The sequence below is a fragment of the Dendrobates tinctorius genome, unplaced genomic scaffold (genome assembly GCF_039654945.1).
Source record: "Dendrobates tinctorius isolate UK_male_01 unplaced genomic scaffold, ASM3965494v1 ptg000020l, whole genome shotgun sequence".
NCBI classification, from domain to species: Eukaryota; Metazoa; Chordata; class Amphibia; order Anura; family Dendrobatidae; genus Dendrobates; species Dendrobates tinctorius.
The window spans coordinates 12,663,953-12,687,084 of NW_027361688.1; the positions used below are offsets into that span (position 1 = coordinate 12,663,953).

Below are 23,132 nucleotides of genomic sequence, written 5' to 3' on the forward strand. Positions count from 1 at the left end.
TTATAGAAATTTAAAATTATCCTCCATCCCATAGTCCCGTGCCCATATTCCATCATACATATCCTCCATCCCATAGTCCTGTGCCCATATACCCATCATACATATTCGCCATCCCATATGCCTGTGCCCATATACCCATCATACATATCCTCCATCCCATAGTCCTGTGCCCATATACCCATCATACATATTCGCCATCCCATAGTCCCGTGCCCATATACCATCATACATATCCTCTATCCCATGCCCATATACCCATCATATATATCCTCCATCCCATAGTCCCGTGCCCATATACCCAAACAAACAAACATACACACACACACACACACAAACACACTTTGAGCTTTAGATATTGATAAACAAGCCATGAAAAAATTATTTGTTTTAAATGAAAATAAATGCAAAAAAAGCAACAAACATCGAAAAAAACAACCATGAAAATTTAAAAAAAAAAAAAAAAAAAATACCAAAAAAAAAATAAAATAAATAAACCAGACTAGAAAATAAGTAAAAAAAAAAAAAAAACAGTCCGTCTGTACTTACATCACGTCTACCCGCCCGCACTTGGCCTTGCTGCTCCTGCCGTTCCTCCGGTGGTGGTGGCGTGATGGAGGATGAGGTCTGAAAATTAAACAGAAAAAATTAATCACATGTGTTTATTTTTTCAAATCCATACGGAAGCATAGTACTCACTTCTTCTGCCTCTTGCCCTGTCCCGGGGACATATTCTTCACCAGATGAAGACATGCTGCAATAAAAAAAAAGACATAAGTACATAGAAATGTATTGAAATTTCAGCCAGACATTAGGTTTTTCATACTTACATTGGTGCAGCTTGTGCTGTGTGTCCACTAGTGAGCAATCCTTAAAGTATTGTGGAATCCCAGTGCCCACACCATTTTATCACCTTGGTTTTTTTTTTTTTTTTTACTGTCTAGACCAAATTTCAGTCATGTTTATTTAAAAAACGCATGCGCATAAAAACGCAAGCGTGCGCAAGACCATGCGCAAGTATTGCGCTCCCATAGGCTCCAATGTGGTGTTTTTGCGCATTCCGTGCGCATTCCGTGCGCATGCGTTGTTTTAACGAGACAGGGCGGAACCAAAAATGCAACATGTTGCGTCTGACGCGCCTGGCGCGAAAGACAAAAAAACGCATGCGCACGAAAGCGCAAATATGCGCAAGACCATGCGCACATCATGTAAAATATAGGTGCGCAGTGCGCATGCGCACTGGTGCGCCCGATGCGCTGCGCACAAAAGCGCTAATGTGAAACCAGCCTTACCTGTCTGTTGTGCCCGGTGCCAATCTCAGCCGGCACAGTGATCACTCCTACCAGTGATTCAGCAGTTTCAACAGAGCAACGGCTTCGCTTCTGCTTTGTTTTGTTGACTGGGCATGCGTGACTGCTGATGTGGTGCTGATTGTCAGCTGGCTCCCCGCGTCCTAACTGCAGGGAGTCAACTGTCAATCAGCATGACGTCGAAAGTCACGTCTCGTCAACAGAGCAGCCCGCAAAAAGAATAGCTGCTCTGTTGATGTGAAGCAGTTGAATCGCCGGCAGGAGTGGACCACCTCTGCCTAGGTTTTGAGCCAATAGCAAAAATAAAAAAAGTTCTGGACAACCCCTGAGAGCCCTCACCAGAAGAGATGTACATGAAAATAAAATTCAAAATGGGTCTCCAGGTTTTTCCACCCAGCATGGGCCTCCAGGTTTTTGCCAACCAGCATGGACCTCCAGGTTTTTGCCACCCAACGTGGGCCTCCAGGTTTTAACACCCAGCGCAGGCCTCCAGGTTTTTGACACCTAGGGCTTGTCACTCAGTCTTTGGCTCTTGGTTTTTGCCACCCAGCGCGGTACTCCAGGTTTTTTCTGCCCAGCGCGGGACTCCAGGTTTTTGCCACCCAGCACGGGCTTCCAGGTTTTTGACGCCCAGTGCGAGCCTCCAGGTTTTTGATTCCCAGCGCGGGCCTCCAGGTTTTTGATGCCCAGCGCGGGCCTCCAGCTTTTTGCCAACCAGGGCTGGGCCCCTCAGTCTTTGGCTCTGGGGAATCTATTAGTAAGGTCTAAGTTTTCTTTGTGTCTAGAAGATGAGAAGTTGCAATCAGCTATCACTTGAGTCGTCCTAATCATTGTAATTACTGGCAAGCATCAGTCACGTCGCTCAATCAGTACCAATCCTCACGACTTCTCCAGACAAAGAGCTTTCCCTCTACCTCCCGCCTGATTATATGATCTGCAGTCAGGCAATGAGCGGCTGACAGCTTGATTTGAGGTTTTGAGCTCTTCCATCGGTGCTGACAGACGGGAGGAAGCTGAAGAATATTTAGATCTGCACAAATGTTTTGATTTGAGCGACAGAATAAATAAAATGTTTGTTCGGGGAAGGCATCGAGTCAGGAGCATCACAGTTCCCCGCCAGAGGCTCATGAATAATTCATCAATCAGGTGGAAATATGTAATTTATGTAAATTCCCCTGAAGAAGTCATCGGTGGCGCATGGAGAGTTTGTCTCAGTCTGAAGTTGAAGTGCCGTTCCCATATGACAACCTATTGAGGGATTATTTGCACAGCGGTACATAGACATATGTTCATCAGTGAGATGGTCAGAAAAAAAAAAAAGACTATAATTGTCCCTTAAAGGGACCCATCTTTTATTTCCTTCACATTTTAATTTCATAAATTAATAGTAGATATGGAAATATGCAACTTTGTAATATATCTTATCAGAGAGATCTCCTTATTTCTCCTCCTGGACTAAAGTTTCACTATCAATTCACGGGAAAAATCTGCATTAAGTGAATATAATTTGCCCCTTACTGAGATAGGAGATGAGAGTTGGCGCTCATAAGATTACAGTGCCTTGAAAAAGTATTCACACCCTGTGAAATTTTCCACATTTTTTTTACATTGCACCTACAAACATAAATGTATTTTATTGAGATTTTATGTGATACTAACACATAGTAACATGTATTGGTGAAGTGTAAAGGAAAGGATACATACTGGTAGTTTACTAAATATTTGAAAAATATAAATCTGAAAATTGTGAAGTGCATTTGTATTCAGACCCCCCCTTTGTCTATACTTCATAGGAGCACTACACTTTCCCTAACCAAGGCTAGCTTCAGACTAGCGTTTTTGCCTGCAGCGCACGGCCGCCGCTAGCCCCGCCCCCTGCCATGCCCCCTCTGGTCATCTCCTCCTAGTGTCGCACATCGCTGCATGTGATCTGCACACCCTATCTTTAACATGGGGTGCGCAGACCATGCGCTAGAAGGATTTTGCGTGCGCTGCGCCCTTTTGACGGTGCTCTGAGCGCACCAAAATGCAACATGGTGCGTTCGGCGCACATCGGCGCACCGTCAAAAGGGCGCAGCGCACGCAAAATCCTACTAGCGCACCCTATGCTAAAGATAGGGTGTGCAGATCGCATGCAGCGATGTGCGACACTAGGAGGAGATGACCGGAGGGGGCGCTGCCGGCAAAAACGCTAGTGTGAAGCTAGCCTAAAACATAGCATATTACAATGAAACACAGCATATTTACAGCACATGGTAACACATATAACAGTGTGGCAATACCATTAATTCTGGGTGGTAATACATGACGATATGTAGCAGTACCACCAGATCATTATAAAAACATTAAGAACATTAAAAGAGAGTAAGCAAGGGAATAGTATTATTCCACCCCCTTACACGACCGTGCCATATTGCCTAAAATTATTCCTAACGGTTATATGGAAAAGGGACAATATTTATGGTGTAATGTAAACTCAAAAAAATGCAGAAATGCGAAACCTACTATTCAAACGTTACTCAACGTGACAGATATATTTACCTACATAAATATTCACAGACAGAGAAAAAGGAGACTATGTTCACGGTACCTTGTCTTCTTGTGTGGTGGGTGTCAGGAAAAATGTAGAGAGATTGATAAAATAGCCTTCAAGTTGTCCAATCAACAGGAGAAGAATGACCCCGTCAGCAAGCTACAGAAAAGACGAAGCAGAGTCTGCAGTGACTTAGGAGCTCCGGTCAGATATACTCAACCATTCCCCGACATTCATACTCTAATCCATAAGGAGCACTATTATAGTAGTTATATTCTTGTATATAGGAGCAGTATTATAGTAGTTATATTCTTGTACATAGGGGGCAGTATTATAGTAGTTATATTCTTGTACATAGGGGGCAGTATTATAGTAGTTATATTCTTGTACATAGGGAGCAGTATTATAGTAGTTATATTCTTGTACATAGGGAGCAGTATTATAGTAGTTATATTCTTGTACATAGGAGCAGTATTATAGTAGTTATATTCTTGTACATAGGGGCAGTATTATAGTAGTTATATTCTTGTACATAGGGGGCAGTATTATAGTAGTTATATTCTTGTACATAGGGGCAGTATTATAGTAGTTATATTCTTGTACATAGGGGGCAGTATTATAGTAGTTATATTCTTGTATATAGGGGCAGTATTATAGTAGTTATATTCTTGTACATAGGGGCAGTATTATAGTAGTTATATTCTTGTACATAGGGGCAGTATTATAGTAGTTATATTCTTGTACATAGGGGGCAGTATTATAGTAGTTATATTCTTGTACATAGGGGCAGTATTATAGTAGTTATATTCTTATACATAGGGGCAGTATTATAGTAGTTATATTCTTGTACATGGGGGCAGTATTATAGTAGTTATATTCTTGTACAGAGGGGCAGTATTATAGCAGTTATATTCTTGTACATAGGAGCAGTATTACAGTAGTTATATTCTTGTACATAGGGGGCAGTATTATAGTAGTTATATTCTTGTACAGAGGGGCAGTATTATAGTAGATATATTCTTGTACATAGGAGGCAGTATTATAGTAGTTATATTCTTGTACATAGGGGCAGTATTATAGTAGTTATATTCTTGTATATAGGAGCAGTATTATAGTAGTTATATTCTTGTACATGGGGGCAGTATTATAGTAGTTATATTCTTGTACATAGGGGCAGTATTATAGTAGTTATATTCTTGTATATAGGGGCAGTATTATAGTAGTTATATTCTTGTACATAGGGGCAGTACTATAGTAGTTATATTCTTGTACATAGGGGCAGTATTATAGTAGTTATATTCTTGTACATAGGGGCAGTATTATAGTAGTTATATTCTTGTACATAGGGAGCAGTATTGTAGTAGTTATATTCTTGTACATAGGGGGCAGTATTATAGTAGTTATATTCTTGTACATAGGGGCAGTATTATAGTAGTTATATTCTTGTACATGGGGGCAGTATTATAGTAGTTATATTCTTGTACATAGGAGCAGTATTATAGTAGATATATTCTTGTACATAGGAGGCAGTATTATAGTAGTTATATTCTTGTACATAGGGGGCAGTATTATAGTAGTTATATTCTTGTATATAGGAGCAGTATTATAGTAGTTATATTCTTGTACATGGGGGCAGTATTATAGTAGTTATATTCTTGTACATAGGGGCAGTATTATAGTAGTTATATTCTTGTACATAGGGGCAGTATTATAGTAGTTATATTCTTGTACATAGGGGCAGTACTATAGTAGTTATATTCTTGTACATAGGGGCAGTATTATAGTAGTTATATTCTTGTACATAGGAGCAGTATTATAGTAGTTATATTCTTGTACATAGGAGCAGTATTATAGTAGTTATATTCTTGTACATAGGGGGCAGTATTATAGTGGTTATATTCTTGTACATAGGGGGCAGTATTATAGTAGTTATATTCTTGTACATAGGAGCAGTATTATAGTAGTTATATTCTTGTACATAGGAGGCAGTATTATAGTAGTTATATTCTTGTACATAGGGGGCAGTATTATAGTAGTTATATTCTTGTACATAGGGGGCAGTATTATAGTAGTTATATTCTTGTACATTGGAGCAGTATTATAGTAGTTATATTCTTGTACATAGGAGCAGTATTATAGTAGTTATATTCTTGTACATAGGAGCAGTATTATATAAGTTATATTCTTGTACATAGGAGCAGTATTATAGTAGTTATATTCTTGTACATAGGGGGCAGTATTATAGTAGTTATATTCTTGTACATTGGAGCAGTATTATAGTAGTTATATTCTTGTACATAGGAGCAGTATTATAGTAGTTATATTCTTGTACATAGGAGCAGTATTATATAAGTTATATTCTTGTACATAGGAGCAGTATTATAGTAGTTATATTCTTGTACATAGAAGCAGTATTATAGTAGTTATATTCTTGTACATTGGAGCAGTATTATAGTAGTTATATTCTTGTACATAGGAGCAGTATTATAGTAGTTATATTCTTGTTCATAGGAACAGTATTGTAGTAGTTATATTCTTGTACATAGGGGCAGTATTATAGTAGTTATATTCTTGTACATAGGGGCAGTATTATAGTAGTTATATTCTTGTACATAGGGGGCAGTATTATAGTAGTTATATTCTTGTACATTGGAGCAGTATTATAGTAGTTATATTCTTGTACATAGGAGCAGTATTATAGTAGTTATATTCTTGTACATTGGAGCAGTATTATAGTAGTTATATTCCTGTACATAGGGGCAGTATTATAGTAGTTATATTCTTGTACATAGAAGCAGTATTATAGTAGTTATATTCTTGTACATTTGAGCAGTATTATAGTAGTTATATTCTTGTACATAGGGGGCAGTATTATAGTAGTTATATTCTTGTACATTGGAGCAGTATTATAGTAGTTATATTCTTGTACATAGGGGGCAGTATTATAGAAGTTATATTCTTGTACATTGGAGCAGTATTATAGTAGTTATATTCTTGTACATAGGAGCAGTATTATAGTAGTTACATTCCTGTACATAGGGGCAGTATTATAGTAGTTATATTCCTGTACATAGGAGCAGTATTATAGTAGTTATATTCTTGTACATAGGGGGCAGTATTATAGTAGTCATATTCCTGTACATGGGGGAAATATTATAGTAGTTATATTCCTGTACATAGGGGCAGTATTATAGTAGTTATATTCTTGTACATAGGGGGCAGTATTATAGTAGTTATATTCTTGTACATAGGGGCAGTATTATAGTAGTTATATTCTTGTACATAGGAGCAGTAATATAGTAGTTATATTCTTGTACATAGAAGCAGTATTATAGTAGTTATATTCTTGTACATAGGGGGCAGTATTATAGTAGTTATATTCTTGTACATAGGAGGCAGTATTATAGTAGTTATATTCTTGTACATAGGGGCAGTATTATAGTAGTTATATTCTTGTCCATAGAAGCAGTATTATAGTAGTTATATTCTTGTACATTTGAGCAGTATTATAGTAGTTATATTCTTGTACATAGGAGCAGTATTATAGTAGTTATATTCTTGTACATAGGAGCAGTATTATAGTAGTTATATTCTTGTACATAGGGAGCAGTATTATAGTAGTCATATTCCTGTACATGGGGGAAATATTATAGTAGTTATATTCCTGTACATAGGGAGCAGTATTATAGTAGTTATATTCTTGTACATAGGAGCAGTATTATAGTAGTTATATTCTTGTACATAGGGGCAGTATTATAGTAGTTATATTCTTGTACATAGGAGCAGTATTATAGTAGTTATATTCTTGTACATGCGAGCAGTATTATAGTAGTTATATTCTTGTACATAGGGGGCAGTATTATAGTAGTTATATTCTTGTACATAGGGGGCAGTATTATAGTAGTTATATTCTTGTACATAGGAGGCAGTATTATAGTAGTTATATTCTTGTACATAGGGGCAGTATTATAGTAGTTATATTCTTGTACATAGGGGGCAGTATTATAGTAGTTATATTCTTGTACATAGGGGGCAGTATTATAGTAGTTATATTCTTGTACATTGGAGCAGTATTATAGTAGTTATATTCTTGTACATAGGGGCAGTATTATAGTAGTTATATTCTTGTACATAGGAGCAGTATTATAGTAGTTATATTCTTGTACATAGGGGTAGTATTATAGTAGTTATATTCTTGTACATAGGGGCAGTATTATAGTAGTTATATTCTTGTACATAGGGGCAGTATAGTAGTTATATTCTTGTACATAGGAGCAGTATTATAGTAGTTATATTCTTGTACATAGGGGGCAGTATTATAGTAGTTATATTCTTGTACATAGGGGACAGTATTATAGTAGTTATATTTTTGGACATAGGAGCAGTATTATAGTAGTTATAGTCTTGTACATAGGGGCAGTATTATAGTTGTTATATTCTTGTACATAGGAGCAGTATTATAGTAGTTATATTCTTGTACATAGGGGCAGTATTATAGTAGTTATATTCTTGTACATAGTGGGCAGTATTATAGTTGTTATATTCTTGTACATAGGGAGCAGTATTATAGTAGTTCTATTCTTGTACATAGGGAGCAGTTTTATAGTAGTTATATTCTTGTACATAGGGGCCGTATTATAGCAGTTATATTCTTGTACATACAGGGCAGTATTATAGTAGTTATATTCTTGTACATAGGGGGCAGTATTATAGTAGTTATATTCTTGTACATACAGGGCAGTATTATAGTAGTTATATTCTTGTACATACAGGGCAGTATTATAGTACTTTTATGGTAGTTACAATTTATTCTATTTCTCAGGCATTATGATGTAACTTTACTATATTACATATGTTTGTCAGCACAATTATGAAATACATAAATTCTCCACATTATAAAACATGATAAACCGCACTCACTTTCCCCATGTGCTGTTTTTTTTTTTATATACAGTATATGTTGATCAATGAATTTCAAACATTTCCTGAAAGGTCCTTCAGGAAATCTTGCATAATTGATGATTTCTCACTTCTCTGAATTAATTAGTAATTTACTGAGATCTCGTCTGCCAGGGATTTGGACTCACTTTGAGTTGAAATTGTTGTCAATTTTAATGCAATACATATAATAAATAAATATTTATGGAGCCATAAAACGCTTTGATGTCAGCACAAATTTCCCTATAGATGCCTATGTATACTTAATGTAAAATGTGTCCTGGACTAGAAAGATTGAATAGAACAAAACAATATTGGGTATATACAAGGTTCTTTAAAGGACCTGCTTTTTTTCAACTTGGAACAGCGCCACTCTGGTTTTAGGTTGTATCTGGTATTGCAGCCTACTCAAATAAGTAATGGTGAGCTGCAATACCACACTCATCCTGTAGATAATAGGGTGGTGCTGTTTCTTGAAAACAAGAAGATCCCTTTTCCTAAAGCTAGACAACCCATCTAAAAAATGGACTTTCCCCATACAAGATGTATAAATAGCAATTAGTGAATACTTACTGCTGAAAGCAGGTAGATTTTAATAAATGAGCGTTAACCCCATGATTTTATTAGCTTATTCTGAACTTAAGCATATTTTGACTTAAAAACTGCTCTGCGTGGGCGGAACTAGGGCGGAGCTTAAACTATCCATTAGTCCAAATTTTGGTTTGATGGTTGTGTTATGGTCATGGGGTACCAGTTACACTGCTGTGAGTTTTATAAAAACTGATGTACCTGCAGGTGCATATTTACCTGGTTTTCAAGATCTGTCACTGTAAGACTTAAGTTAGTCAACTGCTTATTCACGAAATTCAGCATTGCCTGAAAGCGCAGGAAGTCACATTCATGTAATGATTACAATATAGAGTGCCTACATAATCTGCAAATGAAATGCCCCAACATGGAGTCTTATAGGACTTTCCTCTAAATTTGCCATTTTGAGGAGAACCCTTTCACTTGATATAAATATAACATATATATTTTTTGCTCTTTTTTTGTACGTGGTGTAAATGCCGCTGTTCTCCTGAATCCGGCAATGTCTTTCTTTTTTTCCTGGGCATCTCCATTCCTGAGATATAGCCTCCTCTTCCCTATATATAAATCTTCTTTGTTTTCCAAGTGGGTGTTGCCCTCCAAAACACACCCAAAGAAGAGCTAATGATCACACCCACTTGGCTAAAGAGACTTGATCTATATATAGATCATATACAAGGAAGAAGGGTCCATATCTCAGGAATGGAGAGGAGCAGGTATAAAAGAAAAACAACACCGGATTCAAGAGAACAGCGTCATTTATTACCTGGTGTTCTATATGGGGGTATCAAACACACTCCGACAAATAAAAGTGACGTTTCAGGACCTGATTAGAAATACATATGTTTATTGCAGTCAGAGCGCCGCTATTCTGAAACAGAGCACCAAAATCTATTTCATATCCATAAATCTAAATTATAAAATTCTGGATGCATGCTGCCACCACTAGAGGGAACTAAGGAGCTTGATGTATACGTATTCCGCAAGTTCCTAAGTTCCTCCTAGTGGTGATTGAAAAGATAAGTTTATCTCTATGGTTATGCATTGGATTTGCAGCTTTGTATGAGAAAAATGGATCTAGAACCCTGTAAGGATGTAGTAAGAAATTAATCCGGACTTATTTTGATTTACAAAAACAAAAATGTATATTCATGTTAAAAGCTGAAATGGTCACTATTGATGATTGCTATAATTTTAACTTGCAGTTCCATTTCCCCCAGTGAAGCGGAGTAGTATAAAACAATTCTACCTGCTTGACATCATTTATTTTTTCGGGATTAAGTTCAAAAAGTTGATCAAATCCGTCCTTCTCTAGAAAAGATGGGAAAAAAAGTCTATAAATTCAGTATAACAATGAGAAAAAGTATTGCCATGGATTGAAATTACAGACCCAGTGCCTAGACAATTCAACAAATTCAGATTGTCCCAGAACATAAAAGGGTGAGGTTCATCCACACTCCACCCACAAATGGGTGGTACCTATGAGATTATGGTAGCGCTGAGGCAGGACTAAGTTTATGGATATATTTCATGGATTCCCTGTACCCATGTCGGTTTACCATGATTAGAGGTGAAGTCTATTGCCTAATAATAATTTTTTGTTGACAGCTTCACTTTAAAGGTGACCTGTCATCAGATCTAAAGTGTCCAGTTTTTTGTTCTTATTTTATTCCCACTGTTCCCGTGAGTATCCCATTTTTTATTTTTTATAAATCCGCCATACGGTTCCAGAGATATGGGCCTTTTTATTTAATGCTGGTTTTTATGGCTGTGGCTCACAGGATCCTCTGGGGCGTGTGTCTGCATAATTACCCTGTGAGCCACTCCCCTTTTCCATAAAAGTCTATAAAAAAATGATAACTAAATAAAAAGGGCCATATCTCCGGAACCGTAAGGCGGATTTATAAAAAACAAAAAAGGGAATACTCAGGGGAGCTTCAAGAATAACATAAAAACACAAACTGTTTACTTTTGACTTGGTGACATGTGTTCTTTAAGCTTAAAATGGTTGTCTCACAAACATAAACTCTATTTAAAGTGAAGCCAGTTGATTTTCATGGCCTCACTTTTTTCTTATCAACATGCATCACTTATGATTGCCAGAGGAAGCCTCTTCTAAGTACTAGTTTTCCCTACAGTGGCCTCTACAGGATAAATGTTGCATTACATGACTGTCATTCACATAGGGGTCTCTCTCAGATTTTTTTTTAAAAATAGAGTTCCCCTTTAAATGTCACAATCAGCCAATAATACAAGTTCTATTTTTTTTTTTTCGAAATGACTCTCCTTATCTGTACCTGTTCTCTAAGTCCTTGTCATTGCTCAAAAAAGCACAGAGACATGGCAGTCTGACAGCTTAAATATGTTCTCCGCCACTTCTCACATCTGTGTCAATTATTGTCTATTTCACTCCGTCCCCAAACTGCATTTTTTTCTTTTTTAGCATTCTAAAATCGTTGTCAAGGCAACCAGGGTCCGGTCAGACGTCTCACAACGAGACGCCGCTCTTTCCTGCAGGGGCAACGCATTATAGTTCTACCCAATCCGACGGCTTGTAAGGAGAAGAAGCGGGGGCCATGAATTAAACATAATATCACTTACTGGGAGTCGCGTCTTCGTCGCTGAAATGAGCCGTGCGAAAGCGGTCAAATGCGAAATGCGATTTAATGAGAAGAAGAACAAACAAGTGGAAAAAGATCAATCAACAGGTGAAAAGCAGAAAACATCCCGCACATACAGGTATCATAAAAACAACGGCGGAAGACACCACTGATACAGGGAGACTGAATATTCTACAAGGGCAAATTCACTATCGAAAAACTTTGGACCCAATTCATAATTTGTAAAAATTTTGAGGGTTTTTTGATATGCATTGAATTTTTTGGGGGCACCAAGTTCTTCCAAATTTGCGCCCTTCGTGATTCCCAATTTTGGGCGCAAAATCAAAAATGCTAATTTTTTTTTACATTGTTTTTAAAGCTAAAAAAAGTTGCAGCTCTCATTAAAATGTTGCAGAGTTTCCCCCATATTTAAAGTTAAAAAACTAACAGGCAAATAAGTAAAAAAAGAGGTTAAAAAAAAAATTGCAAACTACGGTAAATTCTAAAAATTGGCGCAAATCAAAAACAGGTGAAAATAGCCAAAAATTGGACAAAAATTCAAAAATGAATGGGGTCTTTTGAACTTGGCACAAGTTTTGACCAAATGAAATTCTGGGTGCCGAGACACCCACTGATATCCAAAATTAACCTTTTCCCTTCATTTCAGTGATCAATGGCTACTACTAATAAGCCATGTGATAAGAGGAACAGATCCAACAACAGCAACTCCTTGATGGTTTCCAAAATGCTGCAGTCATAGGAGCCTTGTGTCCTGATCGGCAAGGATCACCTGTGGATAAGTGGTGAGAGGTAGACCATGAGGATCCTTTGGGACCCATGGAGAAAGGGGGATGGCACCTTTTTGGTCCCTCCTTTTATGCTACTCGGTGGTACTCCCTATGCAGGACTCTGCACTCTGCTGTGTAAATTAAGTTTTCGGTAGCACTCATATAAGCCGGTAAACCTGCTTGTTGATGGTTTCCAGAAAGAAAAAAACAGGGATTTGTTTTTACACTGCACAGATTAACTTGCTGAGAGCTGCTAAAAAGTACTGATGAGAGAAAGATAAAGATCGATAGAGAAAAAGAGATGATGCGCAGGATAGATAAAAGGTCACCAGACAAAGAGGGATAGTAAAAGAAAAAAGTGGAAAAAAAAAAAAGAAAGGGAAAAGGAAGGAAGAAAGGAAGGTAGGGTTGGGAAGGGAAGGTAGAAAAAAAGGAAGGAAAGGAAAGGGTAGGAAGGAAGGAAATAAAAAAAGAAGGATGGAAGGAAAATAAGAAACTTAAGGAAGGTAGGAAAGAAAGACAGAGTTAAGGAAGGAAAGAAAGAAAGAAAGAAAGAAAGAAAGAAAGAAAGAAAGAAAGAAAGAAAGAAAGAAAGGAAGGAAGGAGGGAAGGAAGGATGTAAAGAAAAAAGAAGGATGGAAGTAAGGAAGGCAAAAAGGAAAGAAAGACAGAAGGAAAGAAAGAAAAAAGGAAAGAGAATGAAAGAAGGAGAAAAAGAGGGAAAGAAGGAAAGAAATAACAAAACAAATAACAGGAAGGAAGGAATGAAAGAGAGGGAAAAAAGAAAAAATCAAAGGAAGGAAAAAAGGAAATAAATAATGAAAGAAAGAGGGAAGGAAAGAAGAAAGAATAGATGACAAGGTAGACAGATAATTCTCACCTGCTTCTTGTAACAAACTCAATAGCTTTTTCGGTCTTCATTCCGGTTTTTGTTGGCTATAATATTGGACACAGAACATCGGACCGCTCAGTGTCAGCCAAAGAAAATGTCAAATTTAATTGGCACAGGAAGAAAATGACACACTGGATCCTTACTAAAACATGACCTTTAAAGGATCGGCTAACTATCACCACATGGAAAAAGGAGTTTGGTATAATAAAAGTTCTGTATGTATTGTGAGTGAGCTGAGCACAAAGTCCTATTTTGGGAACGATGGGTGACTATCCTTGTACCCTCCATTACAACTTGTAAAGAGGGTGGTCCTCCAGGTTTCCCAGACACCTGAATGGCCAATAGGGGTAAAAAGTAGCTGTGAAAAGTCACGCAATTTTGGTTCGATTGAAATGTGACTTGATCCAAGCCAGGTCTAGATGCATTTGGCGCATGCACCGGTTGTAGATGCAGCCAGAGCCTGAACATTTCTTTTATCCGCACATGCGCTGGCGTCAGCTTGTAACGTCATATCCAGGCTCGCTAAACATCACACTTGGCTGCATAACTCTTCGGGAGACTGAGACCACCTACATGACTCCTCAGGAGACTGGGACCACCTACAATGCTCCTCAGGAAACTGTGACCACCTACATGACTCTTCAGGAGACTGGGACCACCTACATGACTCCTCAGGAGACTGGGACCACCTACATGACTTCAGGAGACTGGGACCACCTACATGACTCCTCAGGAGACTGGGACCACCTACAATGCTCCTCAGGAGACTGAGACCACCCACATGACTCCTCAGGAGACTGGGACAACCTACATGACTCTTCAGGAGACTGGAACCACCTACATGTCTCTGCAGGAGACTGGGACCATTTACATGACTCTACAGGAGACAGGGACCACCTGCAATGCTCCTCAGGAAACTGGGACCACCTACATGACTCCTCAGGAGACTGGGACCACCTGCATGACTCCTCAGGAGACTGGGACCACCTACATGACTCTTCAGGAGACTGGGACCACCTACATGACTCCTCAGGAGACTGGGACCACCTACATGACTTCAGGAGACTGGGACCACCTACATGACTCCTCAGGAGACTGGGACCACCTACAATGCTCATCAGGAGACTGAGACCACCCACATGACTCCTCAGGAGACTGGGACCACCTACATGACTCTTCAGGAGACTGGGACCACTTACATGACTCTACAGGAGACAGGGACCACCTACAATGCTCCTCAGGAAACTGGGACCACCTACATGACTCCTCAGGAGACTGGGACCACCTGCATGACTCCTCAGGAGACTGGGACCACCTACAATGCTCCTCAGGAGACTAGGACCACCTACATGACTCCTCAGGAGACTGGGACCACCTACATGACTTCTCAGGAGACTGGTACCACCTACATGACTCCTCAGGAGACTGGGACCACCTACATGACTCTTCAGGAGACTTGGACCACCTACATGACTCCTCAGGAGACTGGGACCACTTACATGACTCCTCAGGAGACTGGGACCACCTACAATGCTCCTCAGGAGACTAGGACCACCTACATGACTCCTCAGGAGACTGGGACCACCTACATGACTTCTCAGGAGACTGGTACCACCTACATGACTCCTCAGGAGACTGGGACCACCTACATGACTCCTCAGGAGACTGGGACCACCTACAATGCTCCTCTGGAGACTGTGACCACCTACATGACTCTTCAGGAGACTGGGACCACCTACATGACTCCTCAGGAGACTGGGACCACGTACATGACTCCTCAGGAGACTGGGACCACTTACATGACTCTTCAGAGACTGGGACCATCTACATGACTCCTCAGGAGACTGGGACCACTTACATGACTCCTCAGGAGACTGGGACCACCTACAATGCTCCTCAGGAGACTAGGACCACCTACATGACTCCTCAGGAGACTCGGACCACCTACAATGCTCCTCAGGAGACTGGGACCACCTACATGACTCCTCAGGAGACTGGGACCACCTACATGACTCCTCAGGAGACTGGGGCCACCTACATGGCTTCTTGGGAGACAAGGACCATCTACATGACTCTTAACAGATTAGTTTTCAGGTTACTTTGCGGTGTAGCCTCACTACCCCCTCTTTTCCCTGGTCCCATTTCTTTAGCAGATATCGTCCAGCATCTTGGAAAAGTAGTAATATTGACTTACCTCCACAACGATGACTTCTACAGATACATTGGGAGGAAGAGGCAGATCTGGCCGAAAATGACGGGCGAGGGCAACAAGCAGATGTAATGTAGCAAGGAGGTCTTTGCTGTGGATCGCTGGAAGAAAGAAATATATGTCGATCACCTGTACACCTGTTTGGGGTGGTAATAAGTGCACTAGTACGATCTAGAGGTATGGATGTAGAAAATTTTTCGGAATTCAGAATTCATCAAATGGCTTGTTTACAAGCACCTTAAAAGGGTTCTCCATTTTAGACAATCCCTACTCATTAGAAAGGTCTTTTTACCATAAGTGCTAACAGAACAGTCTCTGTTGAAAATCTCATCGATCAGGTGTGATCAGTAAGCAGAGCTGGCTGTAAGTGTATAATTTTCCTGCAGTGCCACCACTGGAGAAATTAGGTATTACATGATTCCAAAACAAATCAATTGCTCTGTGTGATGCCGGACGGTATGCGTCCTCCAGAGTGAAAAACGCTCTTTGTAACTGGTCTACACGTTGGCCAAAAGTTGAGGGTCCTGAATAGAAGATCCCTCTATATTCACTCAGTTGCAGTAGCAGATTGGGGTGAAAATGCATAAAGATTTCTGATGACCCCCTAAGATACCGCCGGATAGGTGGGAATGTTTGCCTCATAATCACACACTTTTAAGATCACACCCCCCACACTACTTCTGTGCCGCCTCTACAGAAGAAATTTTCCAAAAAGTTCCACTTTCCGGGAAAATTCCACGGCGCTGGTAGAGATGCCAACTATTCTGGAAGTCCTGAAGATGCCCCTTTTTTCTGGGAGTCTCCTGAATGTTTCAGGAGAGTTTGTAAGTGTGGTTAAAAGTTCAGGTAACTTTTGGATTTAGGATTTTTTGGATTCTTTGGAACTGCTCCTGCCAAAAACCACCGTCTAGTAATAAACACAAAGAGCTGAAGGCTCCAGTGAGACCAGGGATGAAATTTAGAAGACTTCTTGCACCTAAGGCTGCCCACTAGGTCCCTCTGCCCCATATGAATAGACCATTAAAGTCGGAAGGGTTTGGTCATAGATTTTGGACTGGGGACTATGGATGAGACGGTGGGAGGTGCGGTGCCTTAATATTTGTTTAGCTAGATGGGTGATATTTTTGTCTTTCCTTCACAATATTTTTGAGTTGAGAGTTGTTCGGGGCTGACGTCGAGGCTGCTCTGTTGTCAGGGAAACTATAATTATCCTCTTCTCTATTGTATAATATCTCATGCTCTTTTTTTTCTGCCCGTTGCGATGTGACGGCGCGGCGTTCACATTACTGGGTGAAGTGAGCCATCTGTTGATCTGGATTTTGATTCATCCTTCATATGTCTTTCCTCAGTTAAATGTTCATTTCTTCTAGTCTGGAGTTGGCTGACAACATTTCACAAAAATGTTTGACGTTCGACCGGTTGCACTCCCAGGAAAATAGGAAACTTGCAGAAGAGTCCTGCAGGACCAACTTTCCGCCAATTAGGGTAAGTTGCAAATGTAAGGGGGTGCTGAGGGGGAGTTGCCTTCCCAGCTTCGTGCCCGGAAACATTGAGCAGGGCGTTAGGTTCCCCAGGGGACACTTTAGGAGACTGGACTGAAGCCAAGAACAGGAAGAGGGGAGGACTGGGAGCGGGAAAACTGCGCACGCTTTCCTCAGAGCAGCGCAGGGACCTGAGAGGAGAGGATGCTGACGCAGGAGGGGAGAGTACACTGGTACAACCGCTGGAGTCAGAGAGACCGTGGACACAGGCGGTGGGCAGTGAGTACGTGAAGCCTGGTATTGCACTGTCAGGAAGGTTGCTGACTCCCCTCCTTGATAAGACGTTGCCCCACAGAGAGACTGTGCTCTGTGACCAGACGCTTCCCCACAGAGAGACCGGGTTATGTGCAGAGACCCTCCCCTGTGACCAAGGGGCGTTCAGTAACGGGACAGTGGCCTGTTCAGAGAGACTGTGCTACGTACATGATCGCGGTGACTTGTGTGCTAAGGCAGAGCCCCTGACCTGGGTGGGAGAACATGGCTGCCGAATCAGAGAGAAGGACTTGGAGCAAAGGAGAATACGGTCAGTCTCACACCCCTTTGGCTCCCGCATTAACCCCTCATACCCCAGCTGGACGACATTAAAGGCCCCGGAGACAGAGGACAGCAAGCACCGCTGGTGCCTCGGTGCCAACGTTGGACAAGAGTGATCCCTGCAATCAAGACCCCTGAGGACTGATAAGTTGTCTCATAGGAAAATAACTTTTATACTGTTTGAATTCTGTATATGCCACTCTGCTGTTGATATAACCTGTTTACATCATACTCACTTCTATAATGTTTGTTATACCAGTATTATTCCCTGTAAATACAGTGGGGAAAAAAAGTATTTAGTCAGTCAGCAATAGTGCAAGTTCCACCACTTAAAAAGATGAGAGGTGTCTGTAATTTACATCATAGGTAGACCTCAACTATGGGAGACAAACTGAGAAAAAAAAATCCAGAAAATCACATTGTCTGTTTTTTTTTCATTTTATTTGCATATTATGTTGGAAAATAAGTATTTGGTCAGAAACAAGCAATCAAGATTTCTGGCTCACACAGACCTGTAACTTCTTCTTTAAGAGTCTCCTCTTTCCTCCACTCATTACCTGTAGTAATGGCACCTGTTTAAACTTGTTATCAGTATAAAAAGACACCTGTGCACACCCTCAAACAGTCTGACTCCAAACTCCACTATGGTGAAGACCAAAGAGCTGTCAAAGGACACCAGAAACAAAATTGTAGCCCTGCACCAGGCTGGGAAGACTGAATCTGCAATAGCCAACCAGCTTGGAGTGAAGAAATCAACTGTGGGAGCAATAATTAGAAAATGGAAGACATACAAGACCACTGATAATCTCCCTCGATCTGGTGCACCACGTAAAATCCCACCCCGTGGGGTCAGAATGATCACAAGAACGGTGAGCAAAAATCCCAGAACCACGCGGGGGGACCTAGTGAATGAACTGCAGAGAGCTGGGACCAATGTAACAAGGCCTACCATAAGTAACACACTACGCCACCATGGACTCAGATCCTGCAGTGCCAGACGTGTCCCACTGCTTAAGCCTGTACATGTCAGGGCCCGTCTGAAGTTTGCTAGAGAGCATTTGGATGATCCAGAGGAGTTTTGGGAGAATGTCCTATGGTCTGATGAAACCAAACTGGAACTGTTTGGTAGAAACACAACTTGTCGTGTTTGGAGGAAAAAGAATACTGAGTTGCATCCATCAAACACCATACCTACTGTAAAGCATGGTGGTGGAAACATCATGCTTTGGGGCTGTTTCTCTGCAAAGGGGCCAGGATGACTGATCCGGGTACATAAAAGAATGAATGGGGCCATGTATCGTGAGATTTTGAGTGCAAACCTCCTTCCATCAGCAAGGGCATTGATGATGAAACGTGGCTGGGTCTTTCAACATGACAATGATCCAAAGCCCCCCGCCAGGGCAACGAAGGAGTGGCTTCGTAAGAAGCATTTCAAGGTCCTGGAGTGGCCTAGCCAGTCTCCAGATCTCAACCCTATAGAAAACCTTTGGAGGGAGTTGAAAGTCCGTGTTGCCAAGCGAAAAGCCAAAAACATCACTGCTCTAGAGGAGATCTGCATGGAGGAATGGGCCAACATACCAACAACAGTGTGTGGCAACCTTGTGAAGACTTACAGAAAACGTTTGACCTCTGTCATTGCCAACAAAGGATATATCACAAAGTATTGAGATGAAATTTTGTTTCTGACCAAATACTTATTTTCCACCATAATATGCAAATAAAATGAAAAAAAAAAACAGACAATGTGATTTTCTGGATTTTTTTTTCTCAGTTTGTCTCCCATAGTTGAGGTCTACCTATGATGTAAATTACAGACGCGCCTCATCTTTTTAAGTGGTGGAACTTGCACTATTGCTGACTGAATAAATACTTTTTTTCCCCACTGTAAACCTCCCCTTTAACTGGTGGTCTGTCTGCTCCGTGGTGGCATATTCAGTAATCATTCCTGCATGTTATTACACAGAGGGCACAAGGAGAAGATGGAGCTCTACTCCCCAACTTAGGCAACTTGGGTGGAGAAGTCTGTATGAGATATACACTCACTGGCCACTTTATTAGGTACACCTGTCCAACTGTGTGTTAAGACTTAATTTCTAATCAGCCAATCACATGGCGGCAACTCAGTGCATTTAGGCATGTAGACATGGTCAAGACAATCTCCTGCAGTTCAAACCGAGCATCAGTATGGGGAAGAAAGGTGATTTGAGTGCCTTTGAACGTGGCATGATTGTTGGTGCCAGAAGGGCTGGTCTGAGTATTTCAGAAACTGCTGATCTACTGGGATTTTCACGCACAACCATCTCTAGGGTTTACAGAGAATGGTCCGAAAAAGAAAAAAAATCCAGTGAGCGGCAGTTCTGTGGCCGGAAATGCCATGTTGATGCCAGAGGTCAGAGGAGAATGGGCAGACTGGTTCGAGCTGATAGAAAGGCAACAGTGACTCAAATTGCCACCCGTTACAACCAAGGTAGGCAGAAGAGCATCTCTGAACGCACAGTGCGTCGAACTTTGAGGCAGATGGGCTACAGCAGCAGAAGACCACACTGGGTACCACTCCTCTCAGCTAAGAACAGGCATCTGATGGCTACTTTCAGCAGGATAACGCGCCATGTCATAAAGCTCGATTCATCTCAGATTGGTTTCTTGAACATGACAATGAGTTCACTGTACTCAAATGGCCTCCTCAGTCACCAGATCTCAATCCAATAGAGCATCTTTGGGATGTGGTGGAACGGGAGATTCGCATCAGGGATGTGCAGCCGACAAATCTGCGCCAACTGTGTGATGCCATCATGTCAATATGGTCCAAAATCTCTGAGGAATGCTTCCAGCACCTTGTTGAATCTCTGCCACGAAGAATTGAGGCAGTTCTGAAGGCAAAAGGGGGTCCAACCCGTTACTAGCATGGTGTACCTAATAAAGTGGCCAGTGAGTGTATAGTGGGCATGCACTGTGGTCATGGCCCAGGTTACTCAAGGGACACCTTCCCGCCACTCAGACGCAGAGGGGCTCAACTAGCAGGTGGAGCACTACTCCTCCAACACAAGCCAGTTTGGTGCATGAGGAATAGAGTAATAGTGGAAAGGGATATATACGGATAAACTTGCTGCATTGCTGGTCAAGAAGATATGCAATGGTGATGATGGTGTTGAACAAAGAGCAGTTTTATTAATCTACGCGTTTCAGAGTTGAACAAACTCCTTCACCAGGAAAAAAAAAACAACTCACCACTGAGGGTCAATCGCAAAGGGCACATATAGCAGACTAGATGGTGGCCCGATTCTATCGCATCGGGTATTCTAGAGTCTCTGTTAAAATAAAAAATAGTGATATACTCACCTTCCAATGGCCCCTGGACTCTTTCTCTCCTCTCACCACGCTCCCGGCATCTTCCGGTCCCAGTAATGCTTTGTGCGAAACACCGTTGATGACGTCACGCTCTTGCGAGAGTGACGTCATCTTCAGCCCTTCTTGCTAAGCATTACTGGGACCGGAAGATGCCGGGCGCGTGGTGAGAGGAGGGAAAGAGTCCGGGGGCCGTCGGAAGGTGAGTATATCACTATTTTTTATTTTAGCAGAGACTCTAAAATACCCGATGCGATAGGATCGGGCCACCATCTAGTGTATTATACTCCTGTTACACCCGGAGCTGCTGTCACTGTTTTGCTGTTACCTAATGTATTGTACTCCAGTTACAGCCAGAGCTGCAGTCACTGTTCTGCTGTTACCTAATGTAGTGTACTCCAGTTACACCCAGATCTGCAGTCACTGTTCTGCTGTTACCTAATGTATTGTACTCCAGTTACACCCCACCCAGATCTGCAGCCACTGTTCTGCTTTTACCTAATGTATTGTAGTCCAGTTACACCCAGAGCTGCAGTCACCGTTTTGCTCTTACCTAATGTATTATACTACTGTAACAGCCAGAGCTGCAGTCACTGTTCAGATCTTACCTAATGTATTGTACTCCAGTTACACCCAGAGCTGCAGTCACTTTTCTGCTCTTACCTAATGTATTGTACGCAAGTTACACCCAGAGCTGCAGTCACTGTTCTGCTGTTACCTAATGTATTGTACTCCAGTTACACCCAGATCTGCAGTCACTGTTCTGCTGTTACCTAATGTATTGTACTCCAGTTACATCCAGAACTGCAGTCACTGTTCTGCTTTTACCTAATGTATTGAGAGCTGCAGTCACCATTCTGCTCTTACCTATTGTATTATACTACTGTTACAGCCAGAGCTGCAGTCACTGTTCTGCTGTTACCTAAAGTATTGTACTCCAGTTACACCCAGATCTGCAGTCACTGTTCTGCTTTTACATAATGTATTGTAGTCCAGTTACACCAAGAGCTGCAGTCATGTTTTGCTCTTACCTAATGTATTATACTCCTGTTACAGCCAGAGCTGCAGTCACTATTCAGATCTTACCTAATGTATTGTGCTCCAGTTACACGCAGAGCTGCAGTCACTGTTCTGCTGTTACCTAATGTACTCCTGTTACACCCAGAGCTGCAGTCACTGTTCTGCTCTTACCTAATGTATTGTACACAAGTTACACCCAGAGCTGCAGTCACTGTTCTACTGTTACCTAATGTATTGTACTCCAGTTACACCCAGAGCTGCAGTCACTGTTCTGCTCTTACCTAATGTATTATACTACTGTTACAGCCAGAGCTGCAGTCACTGTTCTGCTCTTACCTAATGTATTGTATATGTACAGGACTGTGCCTGTGTAATGAGCGACGCAGTAGTGATGCCTTTAACGGCTGTAATTTGCCTGTACAATAAGCGATGTGGCCGTGTTGCCGCGACGACTAAGCGACTGTCGCTGATTGGTCACGGCCTAACTGCCGCGACCAATCAGCGACTCAGCATTTCGGTTACAGACAGACATGATAAGACAATTATATATATAGATGGAGCTCTACTTCAAAACACAGGTGGCTAAGGCGGAGATGTCTGCATAAGGTATAGAGTAGGCAGGCACTGTAGTCATGGCCCAGGCTACTTAAGAGACAACTTTTCGCCACTCAGGGTCAGTCACAGAGGGCACAAAAAGCAGGTGTGGCTCTATTCCCCAACACAAGCTATTTGGGCAGAGATGTCTCCATGACGGGTAGAGTAGGCACACACTGTAGTTATGGTCTAGGTTACTTAAGGGCCAACTTCTCATCAATCAAGGTCAGTTGCAGAGGACAC

The 23,132-nt window shown here is 41.2% G+C and overlaps 1 protein-coding gene across 2 annotated transcripts in view; it reads right to left on the bottom strand.

Annotated features, from left to right (window-relative positions):
- The window catches only part of PARVG (parvin gamma), a 63,874-nt gene that overhangs the window by 9,710 nt on the left and 31,032 nt on the right, over nt 1-23,132 (bottom strand). For both annotated transcript variants that reach the window (XM_073567687.1, XM_073567688.1), the window contains 6 exons: nt 15,841-15,956; nt 13,635-13,690; nt 11,968-11,987; nt 10,616-10,677; nt 9,586-9,654; nt 3,898-3,999 (listed from right to left, as the gene is read on the bottom strand). In XM_073567687.1, coding sequence (XP_073423788.1) covers nt 3,898-3,999; nt 9,586-9,654; nt 10,616-10,677; nt 11,968-11,987; nt 13,635-13,690; nt 15,841-15,956 — 425 coding nt within the window. The remainder of the gene's footprint in view (nt 1-3,897; nt 4,000-9,585; nt 9,655-10,615; nt 10,678-11,967; nt 11,988-13,634; nt 13,691-15,840; nt 15,957-23,132) is intronic.